Below are 23,439 nucleotides of genomic sequence, written 5' to 3' on the forward strand. Positions count from 1 at the left end.
AATCTGCCCACAGCTCTGGAAGTTCTGCGCCACATCTGGGAGGCTCTGTTCACCCAGATGTGCTCAGTGACCAGAGAACCTACATCTACACCCTTAAGTTCAGCATTGCTCTCTGCATTTTAAAGTAAGTGCAGCAAAACTTCAGCTCTTTTTGGGCCACCCTGTGTCCAGCCCCACCGCTGGACCTGGGCTCACCGACCAACGCCACCATTGTAACGACGGAATGGCACACATTGCTTCTGTAAAGTGGGTCCTTCACATACTTGGTGGCTCTTTGGATATGGACACCTTGATGGCCTGGGAAGTCTCACGAGCGCTCTTAGAGTGAATTTCTTGATTTCCATGATTTGGGGGGTTTCTGGGTCAAGTAAATAGGGAACCATTTTCAGAGGTCACCTCAGCTCACTTACAAGCAGAGCACTGGTGAGAATATTTAATTTAGGAGGATCATCCACCAAATCTGCAGAAAGGAAAACGACCCATCAGAACAACTGCACGTTGGCTAAATGTGAAGCTGAGTTATGTCTGACTGAAGCGGATTTCCATAATGCATAATGATTTTAAGTATTTACTTACTTTACACTACCCTTTTAAACAGTTTCACCGTTTTCCAAGACACTACGTGGACACTGTTTAGACAGCGTGCACTCATTAAACAAGCCTGCAGAACTCGTAGGGTGCAGCTGGTACTTCCAGTTGTGTGGTCAGGTGTGCTTACCCAGCCTCGGCTGCACCAGCTTGTGTCCTCTTTCTTGACTTCTGTGACGTCTTCGCTGGCCTTGGAAAAGTACCTACTCCAAGGTCACTAAGCACGGGCCAAGCACTGCCATGAAGAGCCAGGGTTGGAAAAAAAGAGGAAAAAATAGAAAGTGATAATTTATCAGCTTTAGGATGATGCACATCCTTATAGAGCATGCATATATCAAGATAGGATACATGTGCCATAGAAAACTAACTATGTATGATATCATATATTTTTTTAAACATAGATTAAAATGTTAAGCATTTTTTTATAGGATTTAAATTTCAAATGATACTCATAAATCAAATTTAGAAAAAAATCCATATGCAAAATGTTAGTATAATTCTCACGTTTAATGAAACTTAAATATGCAAAAGAATAATTATAAAACTAACCATGAAAGACCAATTTCCAAAGACATTTTTCGTAATACACATGGTATGTGTGCTTGAAACCTGTAAATGTTTGTTTACTTCATGATTTGTTATTAAAATTTGACAGGGGAAGCCGATACAGAGAGTGACGATGACGACGATGATGATGACTGTAAAAAGTCTTCAATGGATGAGGTAGGTATCTAGGGCTTGACCTTTGGTCACTGAGGCACCCAGAGAATTTGCCAGTGTAGTCAGCTACCTCTGGACATAGTCCATGGTCACCTGCTGCCATCTAGTGGTAAAAAGAGTCACAGTTCACTTTAAAATGCAAAGATGCAGACCTGGGTCAGTAAATAGCAGGGCACTGAAAAAGTTCTCTATAATGAACAATATTGTTGAGTTTGCCTTCCATCAAATTGGCTATCTAGAGAGTGCATTCAAAATTTGTGACATCCAACTACCTGCTTCAATTTTTGAGGCAATTAAATGGATTGCTAAATGATCCAAGGTTCAGAGAAAACATGAGGTTTGGAGTAACATTTAGAAATATGACATTCATTCTATGGTTCTATTTTGGAACCACTAGAGATGCCAATTGTTATAAGTCAAGCATCCCAAATAACTTCATAAGATCAGAAATATTAATCGCACAGAATCTAGAAGTGAACCAGGTCTAGGTGAACTGGAATTTAAAACTGTTTTAGCAGGAATGCTGGTCAAAAGATTATACTAAATCTGCTTTTGAATATGTTGAAAAGTATCTGTCTTAGTACTTGTATATTTTCAATGTAGTTAAGGATAAATAACAAATAAACTGTTCTTAACATTCTTCCTCTTATAATTATTTTCCTTAATGTAGTGGAAATTTTTTATTTCCCTACTAAATTGCAACTTAATGTCCAGGAGGAAAATTGTTGCAATGTCTGGTAAAGTATTTCTGCCTGAGAATTATTTTAATTGTTTATAAATTCTTATCAGTGATTTTTGATCATTTAAAAACTATCTTACGAATTAGATGGTTCATTTCCAAATGAATATGTTCCCACTAACATTTAACGTAAATATTGCTACAGGAGTTTTCAAAAGAAACCTCGTCTCCATGTATTCTCTCATCTAAAAATGGGATAACTATTAGATCTATTTATAGAAGTCTTCCCATGCCAATACTGCAGTGTTGTTTTTTCTTTCTTAAAAACTTTACCAAAGTAACTCGTAATAGCTAATCATAGTTAAAGTAACACGATGTGTACTGTGTGCCAACCACTGCTCTGAGGTCTTTCCCGTAAATGAATTCATTTAATAATTGCAAAAACCCTATGTGCTATTGGAAGTTATATTATCCTAATTTTTATGAGCTAACTGAGGCACAGAGCAGTTAAGTAACTTGCCCAAGATTGTACCGCTTCTAAGTGGCGGGCTTGGGATTTCAACTCAGACAATCTGGCTCTAGAACCTGGAATGGCAGCCCCTACACTGTACTATACTTGCCTAATGGGCTCACGGGGACCAAGGAGGGAGGGGGGAAGAATGTTTATATAAAGAAAAACAATAGTTGCTTGCCTACCCCACCCCAACACACTTCCTTAAAGCAACCTTTTGTGTTTTTTCCCTTAATTCAGTTCATCTGGGTGTTGCCCACATACTAATTTTCTCATTTTACAGTGAGTTACTGATTTACTAACTTTAGACATGGTCTATGGACGTCCTGCTATGGCACATGAGATGTAGCTCGGTGCTTGACAAACGTCCAGGGGGTGTGAATCACTGTAGTGAAATGCAGATTCTGACTTGCTGCACATCTAAGGATGTCCCGGGAAGCTGCTGCCGCCCCCAGCCCTCCCTGCTCCCTCTCCACACCTGGGCAACGCGAGGTTTCGCCTTTCCTTTCTCCGGGGATGCACTTTCTATTGGAAATAATCATCTACGGAAGAGGGGGGATGATTCTGTGCACCTGGATCCCGTGATCATTGCCCTGGGAATCAACCCTGGATAACGTGGTGTTGACTCTGGGGATGTTATTTTCTCTCCTGCCTCCAGGGGACCGCGGGGAGCGAGGCCATGGCCACGGAAGAGATGTCGAACCTCGTGAACTATATTCAGCCAGTCAAATTTGAGTCATTTGAAATTTCAAAAAGTAAGTTTTCCTAGAGAAAAACCCCTAATGTAACAGATAACAAGTGTATTTTTAAAAGAAGGTAATTAGACCAAACTATATTACCCTTAACAGAACTATTGTTCTGTGCTGGTGAAGTCTTTAATATGCATGGGTTGGCTGTGTGGTATATATATATGATAATAACCGTATCAGAAAGGATCCCATGATGTTTCTCCAAAGTACTTACTAGGGCTACAGACATTAGACCAGAGTACAGCTAATTGAGAATTTTACATTTGTATTTTGTTTGCAACAACACAATGGACTCCATCCATTGCCTAAGCGATAGTGTTGAAATAAACTATCTCCCCCGTCCAGAGAGGAAGCAGCCAGTGACTGGTCGGCCCTGATAGCTAGAAATAGAACCAGATCAACCAATTTACCCACATTCCATTTGTCCAGGCTGTTTTACATGTTAAGGAGAATATGTGATTAGCCTGGTATCACACTGTGTTTTTCCTTTATCCGAGCACACGTCCATAGTGGGGGAAAAGAAAAACATCATCTTTCCTTTATCTAGAGAAAAGAGGCCTGTTATGCAATTGCCCTTTATAGTTGTATAAACTGTAAGATGCTATCAGGTCAAAAGATCCTTGGGACTTTTTAGCTGATTATAAGCCTGTGCTCTTAAAAGCTGAATTTTTGCTGAAACACAGCAGCATCTTATAAAGAATAATTTTATAGGTGCATCAGAGTCTAAGCTTCCACATAACACACAGGTATAATTGTATAAGTTTTCCCAGAGTCTTAACTTAGTGGCGTGTGGTATCTACATGTCAATAAAAAAAAATTTAATTTCCAATTCAGCTTATATAGAGAGACCTTCACATTTTCTTCAATGTTAACGATTACTAATGTTGCTTACCACAAGTTGTCCAATTTGGAGTCCAAAAGTAGTTTTTTTAATATATATTTTTCTTATTTTCATTGGCTGTAAAATAAATTTTCCTAATTCATGAATCAAAAGCTCCTAGACAAGTAACCAAGTTGAGAAGGAGCTATTGTATTTAAGTCCCTCAGAACCTGGTAACAGTACCATCAGCCAATGATTTACAAACAAGTACTTTTCTCCTTGTGTTTTAGATTATTTTATCACTTAAAATTTTTTTTCTTTATTGATTTTAAAGAGAGGGGAAGGAAGAGGGAGAGAGATAGAAATATCAATGAGAAAGAACATCGATTGTCCACCTCCTGCATGCCCCCCCATTGGGGATCGGGCCCATAACCTGGGCATGTGCCTTGACCAGAAATTGAACCGGCAACCTCTTGGTGCATGGCTCTACGCTCAACCACTGAGCAACACTGGTCAGGCTATTTTATCACTTTTAAAAAACAATACTGTGCATGGTTTATAAAGCATCTATTAAATTGACTTATTTTTAATTAGCAGTCATGCTTAAAATAGTCTTGTGAAAGTAGACCTTTGATGAACAAAAATAAGAGAAGTAGGAGTTTACCTTACAGATGATAAATAAAACTAGGGAAGTTGAGCAGAGGGGTAAAGGAGCTTGGGAAGGGACATAAAAGAATGAAGGTTTCGTATTGCAGAGTGGGCGTCAAAGAGGGAGAAGCCTAGAGGGAGCGCCAGGGTAGAAGCTGAGTGCTGTCTGACCTCTGGTGTGACCTTGTCTTGAAACTGCATGTAGCAGTTTGATTTTTAGTTGGGAGGAAGACAGAAAAGCTGTTCCACCCTTAGCCTCTCCAAACTAAGATAACTTTGTTTTGTTTCTCTCACTGTAATTGGAAGCTTGGATTTCAGTTTCAAAATATTGCTCTGGGTTCAAGAATATTGAGACCTCTGGTACATGCACCTCCCCAACCTTGTGATCTAATCTGAAAACGAGGCCATCAGATAGGGACATTTCCAAGGATCCTTCTGCTTTGAAATAACATAATTCTAATGTCACATTCGGTGTCGGAACCACAGGAAATATACAGACTGAGGCAGTGACCATGTGGGTGAAAAAGAGCCTCTCGTGAACACACCAGGGTCTCTCTTGTTAATCCCAGCAGTGGCCCCAAGAAATTCATCTGAATGGATTTCGAACAAAAGATTCCCCTGAGCCTGTGCCCTTGTGATGAAACAGCTGTCTTGCTACACTACCCACAACTGAAATCAATTTCTCTACCCTAACGCCACCATGTCCCTGACTTGTGCAACATTGAGAATATCTGACCCAGCTGGTAAATACTAGAAGAGACAACTAACAAGACTCAACTTTTGTAGAAGATAAATTGTTCCCTGAAAAAACACATATAAAAGTTACACTGGAAATTAATCATCCTAAATTCAGTGGACATTTGCCTACTTCTTATGTGTTATCGTTTCGAGTGCTGAATTTTGTTTCTTACTCTATTTTTTGTCTGTCACCAATGCAGAAAGAAATAGAAGTTTTGAAATGTCTTCCTTTGTGGAAACCAAAGGACTTGAGCAACTGACGAAATCTCCAGTGGAGTTTGTAGAGTATCCTTGATTTGACGAATGTCAACTGAATTAGGACAACTGAAGTCGTGTGCTATTTAATTTTTTATTTTAAATAAGCAAAACAATGCACGAGATGGCTCAGGTCTGTCACCTGGGCGTGGCAAATAGTTTCAGGTTTCAGATGCACAGCTGAGTGTGGGGAGCCTGGCACATGGGAAAGAGGACTAGCCTTGGAGTAAAGGATTCCGAGTATTCTCTCACCATCCAGCTCTTTGTCTTATGTCACTTTGCTTCATCTTTCTGAATTTTCTCACATGGGAAACAGAAATAATGATCCTAGCTTTATGGCTCGCTGTTTGGGTTTAGGGTCAGTGTATGTAAGAGAGAATACATGCAAGGTGTATCCATATGTAACCCTAACTTGGCACCTTGCATCCTTGGATGTTTAATAGATACCCATTAAAAAAATAGTTGGAATAATGACATGAGAATATAAATATGTATTCCTAATAATGGTTTTGTTGATACTTCTGACAACAAAAACGGTTGTTATCCATGAACCAAAATAAAATGTAACAGGTCTTTAAATAGTTTTCATAAAATAAATACTAAATATGCCAAAGAATCAATTTCATGAAGCAAGTCCTAGGATAAAAATAAGAAAAATCACCTTTAGAACTCATCAATAGGAGGGAGAACAAATATAAACTCCGTAAGTAGCCATACTATAAAAGTCATGGTCGTTAGTATCCATTAAGTACTGTCTATGAGATTGACCTTTTGTATGTTTTACTTCATTTAATCCTTGCACTAGCCTATGATGTCCTCAATCTGTTTTATAGATGAAAAAACTGAGGCACAGCCAAGGGAAACAACTTGCCATAGATCACATATACATCGCTAGCAACTTCCAGAACTAACGGGCAAACTCCATCTGGCCCGACACCCTCGCCCGAGCTCCGAAACGACAAACCTCTACCTAACTCGGTAGTAGGAACAGACAATCGAGGTGTAAACACATAGTTGTTGTTCAATAACTAAAAGATTTCCAGGGTGGAAAACTGATGACAGTAGGACCCAAAATACAAAACAAGGTCAAAACCTTCTGTGCTATATTTACCCTGTTATCAATCACAGTCATGGCAAATGGTATTCCCAGAGAAGGTTGAGGAAATGAGCAGAAAGCGTTTCAAAAATAGCCATGTTGCCCTGCCCAGTTTGGCTCAGCGGTTAGAGTGTCGGCCCATGAACCAGAGAGTCCCGGGTTCGATTTCCGCTAAGGGCACGTACCTTGGTTGCAGCTTTTCCCCAGCCCCGGTTGGGGTCGTGTGGTTGGCAGCCACTCGATGTGTCTCTCGCACGTCGATGTTTCTCTCTCCCTCTCTATCTGAAAATAAAATGCAAAAATGTCCTCAAGTGAGGATTTAAAAAAACAAAACAAACAGCTCTGCAATTTATACTGTCTACTTCTGTTAAACACGATACCACCTCTCACATGATGGGACACCCCGGAGCTTCTTCGTACATCTTTAATCATTACCTCTGTCCTTAATCATCTCCATAAAATCATGTTGACCTTGACTCGGCCACTTATGCTGTTGGTTTTCACCTACAAGTCTCTGCAAAGATGATGCTACATTCATATTATAAAAGCACACTTAGTCTGTTTCTTCAGTAAGGATTTACATGTTTTACCCACCAGCCCAATGAAATAAACAATATTTGGTTCATTTCCCCAGTAGAGAAAGGTGGAAGGTGGTGTCTCAGTTAATATTATTGGCTAATTATTTTTATAATTGTATTCACTACTTAACGTGATGGTCCAGATATAACAAAATGCAGCTTAGCAGGATATATCCAAAAGGGACACGTGTAGATTCATCCAACTACATGCCTCAGCTCTTCTGGAATGCAGGCTGTCAGATGGTCGCCCTCAATTTCCAAACCGTGGGTAAGTAGCACAGTGCGTGTTCATTTCCATTGTTGTAAAGCCACATTTCCAAGGGTCCAAAACCTGTTCCCAAGAAGAAAACATCTCCAGGCTTAATTGAAACTAATAAAAGCAAATTTCAACAAAGGAAATACCAATGCAAAAAAAAGTGAATTTTGAAAATGGAGAAATTGTCTTCGATAATTTATAAATAAGTCTTTATGTCTACTGGCTTTGCATTATTTTTAAACAATTTTTTTTATACTTTTTAAAGTAATATGCATTTATTATAGAAAAATTTGGAAAATTCAAAAGTGTATAAAGAGAGAATAAAACATTCAGGAACGATACCACTCAGAGATTCAACACTGTTAACTTTTGGCTCTGTTATCTGCAAGATTTTCTAGCTAAGTATATACATGCTTTTTCACTTAATTCCATATATATTTAAATGTGGTACAGAAACATGAATTTTAATATCTGTATATTAAACACAGATATTCACAATTCACTAAAACCCATTTCCTATCACTGAACATTAGAGATTTTTTTTTTTTTTTACTGTAAATAATGCTCTGAGAACAGTCTTGAATGTGAATTGTCAAGACTATCTCCAAATGTTCTTTGGAAAAGTTCCTAAAACAGAATTGTTCTGTTAAAAGATGTGAAAGTTTTAAGAAACTGTGTAAAATGCCAAATTGTTCATCAAAAAATGTTGCCCCAGATTTCTTCTCCATCAACAACATATGATGGGAGGTGTTCCTGCTCATTTGGGATCTTGGTTAAGTATTATCATTAAATAATAACATAATTTCAGACAAAATATCATCTCACGGTTGTTTTAATTTCATTTCTTTCATTATTATTGAGGTTGAACATTTAAATATGTGTGTTTAAATTGTTTTATATATTTCTGTTTTTGTGAATGTGTTTTGATTTTTCTACTTCTGCTTTTATGAATTGCCTGTGAAGGCCTGTTGTCAATTTTCTTACTCATTTATAACAGCACTTTTTACATAAAGGGCATGTTGTCTTATTTTGTGAAACAGATGAGAGCAGACTGATTCATGTTTTCTTTGGTAGAGTCTTGGATTACTTTTATGGCTATAGGCTCCCCACCCAGGATCATTCATATTTACTCCTATTTCTCTCATTTTTTGTATTTGTAATTTTACCTTTCCATGTTCCCAAATTTAATTTTGATATATAATCTCAGAAAGACATCAATTCTTTTTTATTATTTTATTTCTTATTTATTTATTTTTGTTAATCCTCACTGGAGGACATTTTTTCGTTGATTTTTAGATAAAGTGGAAGGGAGGGAGGGGGAAAGAGAGAGGAACATTGATGTGAGAGAGACATTATTGATGGTCACCTCCAACACCACCTCAGCCAGGGCTGGGGATCAAACTTATAACCCTTGACCAGGAATCGAACCCAAGACTCTTTGATCCTTTAGCTGATGCTTTAACTGCTGAGCCAAACTGGCCAAGGGCTCAATTCTTTTTTTTTTTTATCCTCACCCAAGGACATTTTTCCATTTTTTGTTCAGGTAGAGTGGGAGGGAGAGAGAGGAACAGAGAGAGAGAGAGAAACATCTATGTGAAAGGGACACATCGAGTGGCTGCCACCCGCACGACCAACCAGGGCCGGGGACAAACTGCAACCGAAGTACGTGCCCTTAGCGGGAACCGAACCCGGGTCTCTCAGGACTGCAGGCTGACGCTCTAACCGCTGAGCCAAACTGGCCAAGGGCTCAATTCTTTTTTATACTGACCTGAAATTACAGCTTAAGAGTTGTAGCCTGGCATGTTGCTGTTAACTTGGGTCCACTTTATATATATATTCATCTTCTCCATGAATACATTTGTCTGCTTTCTGGAACCAATAACTCACTGTTACTATTGTAGTGTTTAATACATAGTTTAATACCGGGAAGTGGAAATTCTCCTTTATGTTTATTCATTTTCAGTTCTTTTCTAGCCATTGCCAATAAGATTCCACTTCCACTAAATTTAGTTTAGTTGTTATAATGTTTCCCTCTCCCCCACTGGAAAAAAAATGAGATTTTTATTAAAATCACATTAACTTTATATTAGTTTGTCATGATGTATTCCCCCCCACTGGGAAAAAAAATGAGATTTTGATGAAATCACATTAATTTATAAATGTATCTGAAGAATTTAGAATGTATCCTTTTTGTTTTATCATAGAAAGAATAAAAGTTGTCCTATTAAGTTCCTCAGCAGAATCACTTCTCTTTTTTAACATTATATTTTTAACAGATTGTTTCTGGATATTAATATTTGTATATTTATTTTATAAATCAATGTAGTTTATAAATGATCATCTCCCTAAGTTCTTATAATTGCCTATTTGCCAGTGGACTCTGCTGGGTTTTTCAGACACACAGTCACAATGATTTAATCCCATCTACTTTTCCCCCTTTCTTAGGAGTTTGCACGGACTGTTCTAGAATAATGTTAAATAGTGGTGTCATGAACGGCTCCTTTCTCCTCACCCTGACACTGATAGGATGTTGGCCATGACTTTGAGACAGATATTCTGTCCCATATTAAAGAAGCATACACTTGTTCTAACAACCAACAGTGTGTGAGGAATTTATGTTAAATGTTATTAAATGTCTCTGACTTCTGCCCTGGCTGGTTAGGCTCAGCAGTTAGAGTGTCAGCCTGAGGTCCAGAGAGACCAGGGTTCGGTTCCTGCTAAGGGCATGTACCTCGGTTACAGTTTGTCCCCAGCCCTGATTGGGTCATGTGGGTGGCAACCACTTGATTTGTCCCTTTCACATCTCTCTCTCTCTCTCTCTCTCTCTCTCTCTCTCTCTCTCTCTCTCTCCCCCTCTCTCCCTCCCTCCCTCCTCCTCTATCTGAACAAAAAAATGGGAAAATGTCCTCAGGTGAGGATAAAAAAATTAATAAATAAATAAAAATAATAAATGTCTCTGACTTCTATTGGGGTAATATGTTCTTTTTTTTGTGAGAAAATGTGATACATTTTAATAGATCTCCTTATATGTAATTATTCTTGTGTTCCTGTGATAAATTCTACTTATTTGTTGTATGTTATTTTTATTTTTTAATCTTTATTGTTGAAAGTATTACAGATGTTCTTCCTTTTTCCCCCCATTGACACCCTCCTCCCCGTTCCCACCACTGCCCCCCCAGACCCTCCATTGGTTGTGCATATATGCACAGAAGTTCTTTGGTTTATCTCTTCCCACCCCCCAACCTCCTTCCCTCTGAGGTTTTTAAAAAACATACAATTTGCTAATGTAATTTTTTTAGCCTTTTGGATTTAGTTTTTTTCTAGTATGATAAGTCCATCACTTTCTTTCTTTTTGCTTTGTCCAATTTTGGTATTCTAGTTATAATAGCTCAATAATGTGAGAGATAAAATTCCACTTATTTTTCCACCTCTGAAAGTGATTTTTTTTTTAATAAAACTTTGAAATATATCTAATGTGACGTATTTTTGGCCACCCCGATAGAGATGAGTTACAACTCAGATAATCTGTTATAAATGACAGCTTCTCAGATTTCTTATGACTTTAAAATGTGTTTTCTTTTACACCCCAGTCGTTGAAATTAGTGTGGACACAACATTTCATTCAGGGTCTTAGGAAAACTTTTACCAGTAATCTCTGTCCATTAGAAACGAGTCATTCGGTAATTAGATATTGATGGTAAGTAATCAAAGGAATGCAGATTTTAAAAAGGAAATATTATTTCTATAAATTGAAAAAAGAAAAAAATATAGCTTCTATTGTTGGTGCGGTGTGGGATTAGAGGTTTAAAGTGGTTTAAGCTTTCTGAGGGGCATTTTAGCAAGATTTATCTAAAAGCTTTTCCAAAGTGTGTATCTTTTGACCCAGAATTTTCACTCTGAGGAATATTATTCATGATATCTTCAAAGATTCCACCACAGTGTTGTTCATCAAAACATTATATATAGTGATGACAATTTAGAAGAGACTCATACATGTGCCAAAATAGGGACTTGGATGAATACAGTTATTCAAATACACCGATTCAAAAGAATTCGTATAGCTGTTAAAACTAAAGCAGACAAATATTTAACAGCATGGATATACTGCATTTTCAAAATATATTTGAAGTAGAAAAACAAAATATACACCAAACTTTGGGTAATGGTTTATTTCTGAATTTGGAGATTACAACTCAATTTTTTTTTTCTTATATGTGTTTCCTAAATTTCTATAATGAATAACTATTTCTTTCTAAAAGAGCAATACAAGTGGACTGTGATATAAGCTCACTTTCCTGCTGCAGAGATGAGCAGGTCACAGTAAGATGTGTGTTCTCGATGCAGACCTGGCCATGCAGATAAACATGGGCATGTATGAGTACAACGGGAAGAGCGGCTACAGACTGAAGCCAGAGTTCATGAGGAGGCCTGACAAGCATTTTGATCCATTCACCGAAGGCATCGTAGATGGAATCGTGGCCAACACTTTATCTGTTAAGGTATGTACATCTCTGTTATAAAATTGTCCCCCACAAAAGTCTTCAACATTACCTATTTTGTGTAAAAAAAGTTTAGTCATTAGAAATGGAGTTACTAGAGAAATCTTCACTTCCTTCATACATTTTATTTTATTTAAAAAAATGTGTTATTATTTTTTAGAGAGAGGAAGAGAGAGAGAGAAACACTGATGAGAGAGAACATCAATCGGCCACCCCCTTGGACACTCCTTAATAGGTGTCAGGCCCTCACCCTGGGCATGTGCCCTGACCGGGAAATGAACCGGCAACCTCCTGGTTAATGGGTCAACACTCAACCACTGAGACACATCGGCTGGGCCATACATTTTATTTTTAAGGACTGAATCTGAATTAGAACATTTCAGAAGCTACATGCATGAGATGAAGACACTAAGCTGCACGTTTAATGGGATAAAAATTAGACCCCAAATCAACAAAACAAATTAGTGAGATTCACCATGGCCAACCCTGCCTTTTGGCATAAATATAATAGAGTGAAATGTACCTTAAAAATTATTGGAGAAATCTCTGGTCTTTTTTTCTACCATTAGTTCTAGAGAAACAGACTCACTGAGCAAAATTAGAGAAAAACTATTCTCAGTAAATTGTCAAATATTGAATAAAATCTCTGAACTTAACCGTAGCATGGATTTGGAAATCTATCAGAGTATTCAGAGATTAAAAATGCATATTAAATTTAAAAATTGCTTTATTAAACACTTATCTGACCGTAAAAAATTAATTTCAAATGATTTCTGCAGTCCTTGAAATTGATGTTACCCCAGATAAAAAATTTTTTTAGCTGCGAGAAAATAATTTTAATACCATGAATGGGAAATCATTTTTATAAAGAACTTTCTATATGAATTATATAAGTCCTTCATTGTTTTAGCTAAACTTCATTTACTTTTTAAACGTTTTATTTCTTTTCTGTTTAATTAGGTAACTGTTCACTAAGAAACATTTTTATTGGATATAAATTCAATTTTCTTATTGACCCTATACCAAAATCATAAGAAAAACTATATTTTAAAAGGCTCTACAACAATTTCACTAATTTATATTTACCCTAAGCTTATCGAGCCCATTTTTACTTTAAAACTTGTCTCTTTGTACCAAAGATTAAAAATAAAATTTCAGTGTAGTCTCTCACAATGATATCTTTTGAAATTATTTCACAGAATATATTTAAAGGGTGGAGTTGGCAGAATGAGAACTTCGAGATTATACTTATTTTAGGAAATTGTTTTCAGCAAAGGATGTATAATTCCTGTCATCTGATTAAGATAAACTCTTCAGCATCACGCCCTGATAAAATGTTATGTTTAGAATCCTTGTCAATTGTTATAGTTGGGTCAGACTCATGTGATTTTGTCTTTGCTGAGTCACCTTGTTTTGTACATGTTGGCTTGCTTATTTTGAAAATTCTCCTGTGACAGGGCAAACAATTGCGAAACAATGACACAGAGACAGGAAAGTAATATGAGGGGAAACAGTCATGTCCCAGAGGAGTGTAAGGGCTGCCCGAGTCCAGAATGGAGCCACCGTTGTGGAGTTGTCGGCATCCTGAGAACAGGCGGCCATGCTGCAGCTGAGCCGAGCTTTGACCTGCAGCCAGCACCCAGATGAGGCTCCCGTCTGTCCAGTAGCGCCTGCGTTTTGATCCTCCGACACAGTCTTTTCAGTGTGCACTTATGAGCTCAGATGATGAGAACATGAGGGCAGTGCCGCTGCTTGAGTTAAGGACTCTGCCTCAATCAGCCACCCTAAGCTCACAAAAACGTTGGTGCATCTGAGTTATCATGTGACTCACAGAACTTGCAAGTTTCAGATATGTTCAAATGTCTGTTAGGTAATTCTCATGTCAAACCTCAACTTGAACAAAGAGATCATCGCCAGTAGTTACGATGCACTCAGGCGAGAGAGAACATGCAGAGAAATTAGTTGGCCTAGGACAAATTCATACAGCCTCCTCCTCTTGGCTTTCTATCCAATTTGTTGGGAGTTCTGGGCCATGTGAGCATGTAGCTGATGGCCATTCTCAGGCTGCCATTGTGTTCGATTTCTGACTCAGTCATAACCTGGGAAATTCTGTCCCCTTGCACTGACTGGAGCTCAGAAAACTCTTGGCTGGCAGCAGCTTGGTCAAGCAGGAACCCAGGCTCACCAGGTGTGTTCCATCAGCACCCCTCCCTGCTACTCCCCTCTCTGATGTTAGAGCTGAGGACGCCTTTACCGTAACTGAGGATCACTCAGATTTTGAAAACTGGGTGTGAAGAAGAGGCAGGCATGGGAGACATTTTATGACTATGTGATTTAAAAATCTCTTCTAACTCCCCAATATCTGATAAGTCTGCAGCTAGGCAAGGGATACCCATGACTGTGTGCGTGGCTGGCTGAGCAGGTGAGGTTAGGGGTAATGGCAACTGGGCTTGAGAGCTTACAGTCGATGTGTGTTGTTTTTGGTTTTCCAATCATCATTGTGACTTTTTGTCTCAAGTGTAACAACTTTGAGAATCGGGATATCACGGTATTAAAACTCTTTCAAGTTAAATTTTATGAACAGCAGGACACTTTTTTAATGCTAGAATTTCTACTACATCACCTTTTAAATTTTGAAGTATTAGGAAAACCTTTATACTCAGTTGGCTCTGAAGACCAATCTTTCATGTAATCGATGTATCTCAAGTATAAAAGGCAAAAATCTCTGCAAACTTGTAATACTTATTCATTTTTTTCCTTCATTACAACGTTGTCTTGTTAACTCCTTCTAACCCCAATATGTTTGACATTCCTCTGCTAATTCTTTAGCTAAAAGAGAAGTATTAGTACTCTTACTTCTATTTATGGTTCAACATCCACCATCAGCATTTGTACCTCCCTAAAGCATTTTCTTATATCATTGTTATTCATTTATCAGGAGTTCCTTTCTTGTTATTTCTAGATTATCTCGGGTCAGTTTCTTTCTGATAAGAAAGTGGGGACTTTTGTGGAAGTGGATATGTTTGGTTTGCCTGTTGACACGAGAAGGAAAGCATTTAAGACCAAGACATCGCAAGGAAATGCTGTAAACCCTGTCTGGGAAGAAGAACCCATTGTCTTCAAAAAGGTTGGTCTTGAGTCCTTGACATGACACGCAATTGCATATTCTAGGTATTTTTCACTGAGAGAAAAATAGGAAGAAATATGTTGTTGCTGGATTTGGGAATATACACATTAATAAAGCAATAGCATTTTGAAAACTATCTTGAAAACTAGTCACGATCTCTGTGATTCACTTATTTGGAGTTTCAGAAATGTACTGTAAATCAATCCATTCTAGTGTACCTCATTTGGAAGGCCAAAATAACATATAAATTTAATTCATATCCTCTCATAATACAAATGGAAAATGATATCTTTTCATTAGGACTCAAATAAAATAGAGTGGGAAGTAAGGAATAATGTGATAGTTGAGAGAAAGGAAGTCCATACTTCCTTAAAAAGAATATTAATTAAACTCCCTAGAATTTTTAGCCACTGACAGCTGGTCATTCTATGTTGTCAGCAATCTGTCTGATAGTTAAAACCTTTCACATTCAACCGGGTCTTTTCTCTGCCTTCACCAAAAAGCAGATCTTTTTACATGGTTATCAAACAAATGAAGACAGTAAGTCCAGTAGAAAGTAGTGTAGACTTTCTTTTCATACCCTTTGCTTTCACCTGGTCAAAATATCCACAAAGGAAGTTTTCTACAAAAAGAATATCTTTATTAAAGGCCTCGGTGTCCCAACATTTTGTATGGTAATTGGATTTAATAATATCTGCTTCTTAGAGTTATTATAAGTACTCCCTAACACACTAAAAACATTTAGAAAATGTTTGTCACATTGAAACTAGTCAATAAATACTAGCTTGCTCTTGTTAGCAAATATAATTTTTTAATGATACAGTTGGTCTAATGCTCTTGCCATGAAATATAACTGTGTACTCCACATGTATTAGTACATCAAGGGGAAAAATGAGCAACTTTTTCTGGTGCCTCATTTTGGAATTTACAAATTTATAGAGTAATCTCATTCTGAAAGCTATTTTTTGTTTTGATTTGAAAATATGCAAGTAATTTGCTTTGAAAATCTAGTAGTAAATGCTCAAATAATGACAAGATCACTAACTCTTTGTATTTAAACACAGAACTTTTGCCATCTGCACACTGAGGATGTTCATGTCAAAAGTAAATGGTCTGTGTGTTGAACAAATTTCTCATTAGGACAAGGTGATAAAACATAGAGAAAGCAGTATCTCTCGTAACCCTCCTCATTTTGCAAATCTAAATTATAGAGCAGCAACTTAACTTTTTATTTATTTATTTTAATTTTATTTTACTGTTAAAAATATTACAGATGTCCCTCCCCACTCCGTTGAGCCCTGTCCACTCCCATCCCCCACTACCTTCCCCACACTGCTGTCTGTCCCTTGGTTATGCTTATATGCATATACGTTTTTTGGCGTATAGATTCGCTATCTAGAAGCTTCTGGCTGGATGTGGAAAAGCAGGACCCACATTAATAATATTTTTCTAATTCTTTTTTGGAGTTGCTCCTTCTTGTAACCACGTGCGTCCTTCATGTCTCCAAAGGTGGTTCTTCCGTCACTGGCCTGTCTGAGGATAGCAGCTTATGAAGAGGGCGGTAAATTTATTGGTCACCGGATCTTACCAGTACAAGCCATTCGGCCAGGTATGGAGAGTGTGCTGGGAAACTCTATATCCAAGTCGTGAAGAAAAGCATCCCTGTCTTACATGATGGTTAAAGAATGATTTAGGGAGCTATTTGCTGCTTTGGTATTTTGCTCTCCAACAAGGTCTCTAAGATTATTTAAATATGGCATTTCATGTTTTTGTGACATGTGGAACATGAATCAACTCTTGCCACAATAATTGTGTATAATCGTGTGTAACAAACTGTCTGAAAACTCAATGGCTTATGAGAAGCGTTCTTCGTCATGGTCGCTGGTCTGTGGGTTGGCAGGGTTTGGCTGGGCTCAGCCGTGTCGCTGTGCTTCAGGCTGTGGGCTGGGTTAGGACTGCTCCATCCACATGTGCTTATTCAGGGCCCAGGCTCACCGGGCAGCACGCCCACAGTCTGGACTTCTCGGCGTGCCCACTGGGATGCAGAAAGCAAGCCTGCGGTGCGCATGCGTCGTAAGCCTCTGCATGTACTACATCACCAGTACCGCATTTGTCCACAGCAGAGCATGTGGCTAACCCCAAGTGAAGAAATCACGCACAAGGAACGAATTTGCACCAATAATTCAATCTATGACAAACGTTTTCAAATTCTTGTTTGTGGGGGAAAACGTGGTTGGAAAGAAAAAAAAGTAGAATCAACATTGTTTTCCTGTCTGATGAGAAAAAGAAGACCCTGTCACTCAAAACCATGCAATTAAAATGAGAAATAAGTGACCTGTTTGTCACCCATGTTCACCTAAAATAAACACTTCTATCGCCTAGACGTCCCTGTGTTATAACTAGCATTGTGAAGAAAATACGTGACGCACGGTATTATTGTCCCCTCCAGGCTATCACTACATCTGTCTGAGGAATGAGAGGAACCAGCCTCTGATGCTGCCTGCTGTCTTCGTCTACATAGAGGTGAAAGACTATGTCCCAGACACATATGCAGGTGAGCAGCCTGACTCAAATGGATATTCCCATCTGGGCTCAGCCACATTTTTGTGGAAATGAAGGCTGGAGATCCTGGCCTCAGAGTCACCTCTGTTTTGTGTATATGTTGAGAAGGCAAATTGCTCAAGTTTATGAATAAGTTTTCATTTAACTTAGTTCAAGCCCCAATAAACTATTGAGCATATTTATCCACTGGAGGTAATATTCTCATGAGCCCAACACTTTCTCACCCATGCTGCCTGTACTACAGTGGTCTAGATGGATCTGTGCAATTTGCCTTGAGCCTTTTTGTAATCCTAAATTTAGGAATTTAACTTATGAGGATGTCAATCAGGAATCGTACATTTAAATGCTAATAGAGCTAAGTGACCTGGGTGTCATGTACTAAGGAGTGGTGAAGACTGCGGCCAACTTGGAGCGCATGCCCCGTCCAGAGATGGCAGCCATCGCTCACCCCAGCTGCTGGACAGTGTCATGTTCTCATGAAACCCATATTGCCAAATCTTTTGGTTGTTTCAACTGTCTGGGAAAACAGGCTTTTTATGTGAAATGTCTCCACTTATGAAACACCATTTGAGCCAAATAGGACAAGTGTGGGGACCATCGCTGGGATGGATAGAACCCTTGAAAAGAAACTGAAGAATGTGGAATGTTGAGATGTGCTGATTTGGAGCCTGTCAAGTTTGGCTCTCAGCTGACCTCCTTTCGGTGCTCTCGTCCTGGGAATTCAGCAAAGGCTCTTAACTGCTGTCCATTTAAAAAAGTCTGGATGCATGAGTGGGTAGTTGTTTTGGTAGATGGGAGAATGGAAATGAATATGAGCTGGTGTATGGACGGGTGAGTAGTTAGATGGATGCATGGATGGGTGGTGGATAAACAGTAGCTCTAGCATCTTTGATCTAAAATGTCTCTTCCTGCCCAGCGGGTGTCACTGGTTGAGCATCGACCTATGCACCAAGAGGTCACCGGTTCGATTCCTCTTCAGGGCACATGCCCAGGTTGTGGGCCAGATCCCCAGTGGGGGGCATGCAGAAGGTAGCCAGTCGATGTTTTCTCTCATCGATGTTTCTATCTCTCTCTTTCTCCCTGTCTAAAATCAATAAAGAAAAAAAATATATTTTTTAATAAAATAAAATGTCTTTTCCTATTTAGATGTGATTGAAGCTTTGTCAAATCCAATTCGGTATGTGAATCTGATGGAGCAGAGAGCGAAACAACTGGCTGCTCTGACACTGGAAGATGAAGAGGAAGTAAGGAAAGAGGTGAGAGGTGTTCCACTCTTATGCATGGCATTAAGTGTGATTTCCACACCTGGTTGCTGGCTCTGCCTGTGTTACATCACACCTCACGAGAAGAAAATAGCACGTTGGAGAAACATTTTGATGGAGTTCAGCATCATCTCACAAAACATCCAGATGATTGACTGAATGTTTCATGGTCCGTTCTCTGCTGGTATTGTGTTGCCACCACCAGCGCCTTATTTTGTGATGCGTGAAACAGTACATATCTTGATCTTTAGGGTGAAAGTGACTAGATGATTTCATGTTGATTAAAGGTGATTTAGGCAGTTAGAAAAGACGATGGTTATCAGGTCATTTAGTATTTTCCTTTGTCTTTAATTTAAAGTGCAGGATTGTCAAAGTGCTTTTGTGATGATTTCTTACAATACGTGAAGTACTTAAAACAATGCCTGGGGTGTAGTATGGACCATAAGGTGTTTACTATTATTATACAGTGTATATTTATGTGTTAAAATATATATTCCCAAACAGTTGGTATATTATCCTAAATTACAAAGCACAATGAAAAGAATAAGGAAGGAAGGGTCTAGAAATATTAGAAGTGAAGTTAAAAAATATAAAGTCTCTATGTAGACAGGCGATCCTTTGGTTTTCAAAGAAGTGAAATATTATCTCATGATTATTGAAGATGACCCAAATATTAAAATTAGTGATAAAAATGACCAATTTTCATATTTTATTTGAATATTCAGAGGATAAATTTAGGGAAAAAAGATAAAATTGGATGACTATCAGAGTGGGGGGAAAAAAGCCTTGAAAATTGTTTGGATAACTATAGGTTTATCATAGAAAAAATTTTTAAATGAGAAAAGAAAGCCTTAAAGACATCACCTGTCATTCAAACATCCAAGCTACCCAGCGATACCTACTGTAAATATGGGGTCTTTTTATGCACAGTTATACCTCTTTATAGTATTCACAACCTCTGGTTTATTTTCAATTAATGCAAATATTGTCCATGTTATTAAATATTCTTCTATGACATGACTTTAACCATGGTCTTCTATCCTGTACCTATATACTTCCAATCCCCTATTATTGGATATTTGGAATGTTTCACTATCTTAAACAGATCTTCCATGAACATCGTGTACATTTTTGAGCACATCTATGATTATTTTCTTGGTTTTTGTATAGAATTTCAGAAATTTTTGATCTAAGATGTTTGAGTTAATTGAACAGGGGAAAAACTGAAATGAAAGAAAAATATTTTACATAAGAGTAAGAATGTCCAGGCTCTTATTTATACTGCAGGCATCACATCCCATAGGACCAATAGATACATCATCCTCTGTGATGGAATTTCAAATTAGATGGGAAAGTTTCATAAATAGTGGGGAGATTTTACATTGCCAGAAAATTATGCCGAATGGTGGACATGAATATACTTTCAAAGTTACTTGTCCTCTGACATCTATGCTTACCATCTTCAGAGGGAAAACAAGAAGCGATAAGAAAACTCTTAGGCCCCCTGCTTGGATTTTAAGGGCTTGATCTATGCAATCACTGCTGTACGGGATCCACTGAAGAAGGTGTCTTTCCAAGCTCCAAGCAGATGCTGTTGGTGCCCTGCCCTCATCCCCTTGGCAGGGCTGCAGCAGTGGAGGGCTCCAGGCTTCTCCAGGACTGGCCTGGCTTGATAGGAGCCCCCTTCTCTGGAAATGCCTAGTTATTCCTGGAACGGGATGACCCATGCCCAGAGCCTAAGCCAGGTCCCTTGCTGTGGGGCGGGCAACTTCTGTGATGCAATTCACACTCCCAAGCCCCCCCATCAGATCAGCTGAGGCTGGACTCCAGCTGTGACCACATTCCGACTTATCTTCTCCTGGGTTCTACCCTGCCCCTCACTTCTGCAGTGCTCTCCTGAGGCATTCTCTCAATAAACCGCGTGCTCAAGAATCCCCGTGTGCACTTCTGCATGTGGGGAACCCAGCAATGCTAAATAGCTTCTGTTTATAATTAAATTTTGTGTTTGTGTGTTTATAATTCAATTCAAAATATGAGTGCCCTTTCTGAATTTTTTTGTTTGGAAACTAGAATTTAAATATTTGACACTAGTGACATCTTTAACCTGGCGTTTCTTTAGAGATAACAGTGCCTTTTTTCTTCCCAATGGCCTTTGAAAAGATTAAGTAAGACTACAGAATTGCTTTGCTCGTATAGTCTCCAATGTGAAATGAGAAGCTGTCCTTAGAAATCCAACAGGAGGTCTGAAACATCTTTCCCTTCTACCTTCTTGAGCTTACTACCATATTTAATAAACTTAATTCAAGGTAAAGATAATTTAGGTAGATATAAATAATCACTATTAATAGCATTCTTCTCTAAATAGAGAAGAGGACTCTCTTTCATCAACTAGATGTATTTTATTTGCTAAGAAATGGAAGTTCGAATGAAGCATTTTCAAGTAAAATGACATGGATTGTCACTATTTAGAAACAAGACTTTTTGTGTCATCAACTCCTACCTATTGGTGAGCCAGGTTTTCCAAGGAGCAAGCTCTCCCTTGAAGAGAACTTCTCAGGACACCAGCAATTTCAGCTTGTATAGAATAGCAACGGAGTAAAGGTCTCATAATGGAACATTTTGCTGATGGTGCCTTGAGATGGTATTTCTCTAATGATGGCAAAACAACAAAAAAACGTCATTCTAAGGAATGGAGACCTAGGACCTTTGAGATTGCAGGGACCCTTTCACATCGCTGTCCTTTCAAAGCCTTATCTTTGCAACAGACATCACCTATCACAAAGCTGCTGGGGCAGAATGCAATGCCATTGGATATAAAAATACGGAAGTAGAATTTTAGGTCAACTTTATTTTTGTTTCTCCTGTAAAAGAGAAATGGTGATCAGAAAGGATGTTCAATAAATGTATAATGTTGGTTAAACTTAGAGAAATTGTGGACCTTCTCAGTTTCAAAAATAATTTAAAAACATTGAATCAGATAGATTCAATGTGGTTTAACAGTAGAAAATACTTTTTTTTTTTTCCCTTTGAAATGTCGAAACCCGTAACTTACCTCATTTTTGAAACTCAAGAAAAAAGTCATTTGCCCTTACCAGGTGTTGCCAGGACAGAAGAGTCGTTTCACACCTTTGCCCAGCAGGCGCCCTTTATCTCGCCTTGCAATAACGTACCTTTATTTGAATGAGGCCACTGAACATAAGTAGCTGTGGTTTTCTCGGAAGAAAATTCTATCTAGGACATGGCCCGCACTGGAGACACTATTTTAGCAGCAAAGACGTATTTAGTAGAATCCTTTTAACTTGTAGTTATAAAGGTCATTTCTATTTGAAAATTAAATTCTTCTTTGGACTGCAAAATATCCCTACGTTTGTAATAGTCTAATCAGTTATCTGCATAGAGTAATTTGCAAACCAACTAAGCAGGAAAATCAAAATGCCCCCATGCTTTGGACAATAGATATTTATTTCATATCATGTGAAAATATACATGTATATATGTATATACACGCACACACACACATAATTCCAACATGTGTATGTTGGAAGTTAAGGAATAATAGCAATTACAGTTGCTGAACTTGTTTTGAATCTCTTGTAAAGTTGTCATTCAGGGTGGGGGGGTTTAGTCAAGTTGTAGAAAGTTGCCTAATTTGAATAACAAAGGCTTTAAAATGTGTTCAACTATTTCTCTAAATTAAAGGTCATATAAAAAAAATGTAAGAATAAAAAACAAAAAGCCCCTCAGTAATCTTGTAGATACTGTTAAAATTTTTGGTATATGTCCTTCTAGCAAGTCTTCTATGTATATTTGTTTTTTGAACAAAATTTTTTAATTTTTAAAAATGTTTCACTTTAATGTGGTTATAGAGTTGCCTAATGAGACCTCAGTGACACTTTTGATTTTCTGTTTTTAAAATATGCCTGTAAAGAGACAACAGTAACTATCCAATGTATTGATTACAAAATGTTACTTAATAACAATAATTTCCAAATGCGGTATTAGCTAAAACGCATCAAGGAGTGGAGAAGAAAGTAAACATTGAGTGTTCACTATGGTCCTGACACTATTCTGAACCCTTTAATGTATTAACATATGTAAGTCTTAAAATACCCATACGTCTTGCTATTTCCATTCCCATTTAACAGACGAGGAAAGTGAGACACTGAGAGTTCAGGTCATCCAGCGCCACACTAGTAAGGAGCAGAGTCGGACTGAAATCTAAGCAGTCTGGCCCCAGAACCCTTGTTCTACACCAGCATGTCTCCAAGTTTAATGATCAAATGCTGATCCCGAGTCCATGGGCTGGGGGTCTAGTGGGCCCCAGGCCATGGGAGAATGCTGTCTCATGGGC

The 23,439-nt window shown here is 38.2% G+C and overlaps 1 protein-coding gene across 1 annotated transcript in view; it reads left to right on the top strand.

Moving 5' to 3' along the window:
* The window catches only part of PLCB1 (phospholipase C beta 1), a 699,430-nt gene that overhangs the window by 556,288 nt on the left and 119,703 nt on the right, over window positions 1-23,439 (top strand). The window contains exons 17-25 of the mRNA XM_036244472.1: window positions 1,244-1,311; window positions 3,157-3,253; window positions 5,654-5,738; window positions 7,526-7,650; window positions 11,983-12,137; window positions 15,100-15,264; window positions 16,774-16,873; window positions 17,714-17,818; window positions 18,973-19,082. Of these exons, the coding sequence (XP_036100365.1) occupies window positions 1,244-1,311; window positions 3,157-3,253; window positions 5,654-5,738; window positions 7,526-7,650; window positions 11,983-12,137; window positions 15,100-15,264; window positions 16,774-16,873; window positions 17,714-17,818; window positions 18,973-19,082 (1,010 nt within the window). The remainder of the gene's footprint in view (window positions 1-1,243; window positions 1,312-3,156; window positions 3,254-5,653; window positions 5,739-7,525; window positions 7,651-11,982; window positions 12,138-15,099; window positions 15,265-16,773; window positions 16,874-17,713; window positions 17,819-18,972; window positions 19,083-23,439) is intronic.

Source organism: Molossus molossus, unplaced genomic scaffold (genome assembly GCF_014108415.1).
Source record: "Molossus molossus isolate mMolMol1 unplaced genomic scaffold, mMolMol1.p scaffold_m16_p_6, whole genome shotgun sequence".
Lineage (NCBI taxonomy): Eukaryota > Metazoa > Chordata > Mammalia > Chiroptera > Molossidae > Molossus > Molossus molossus.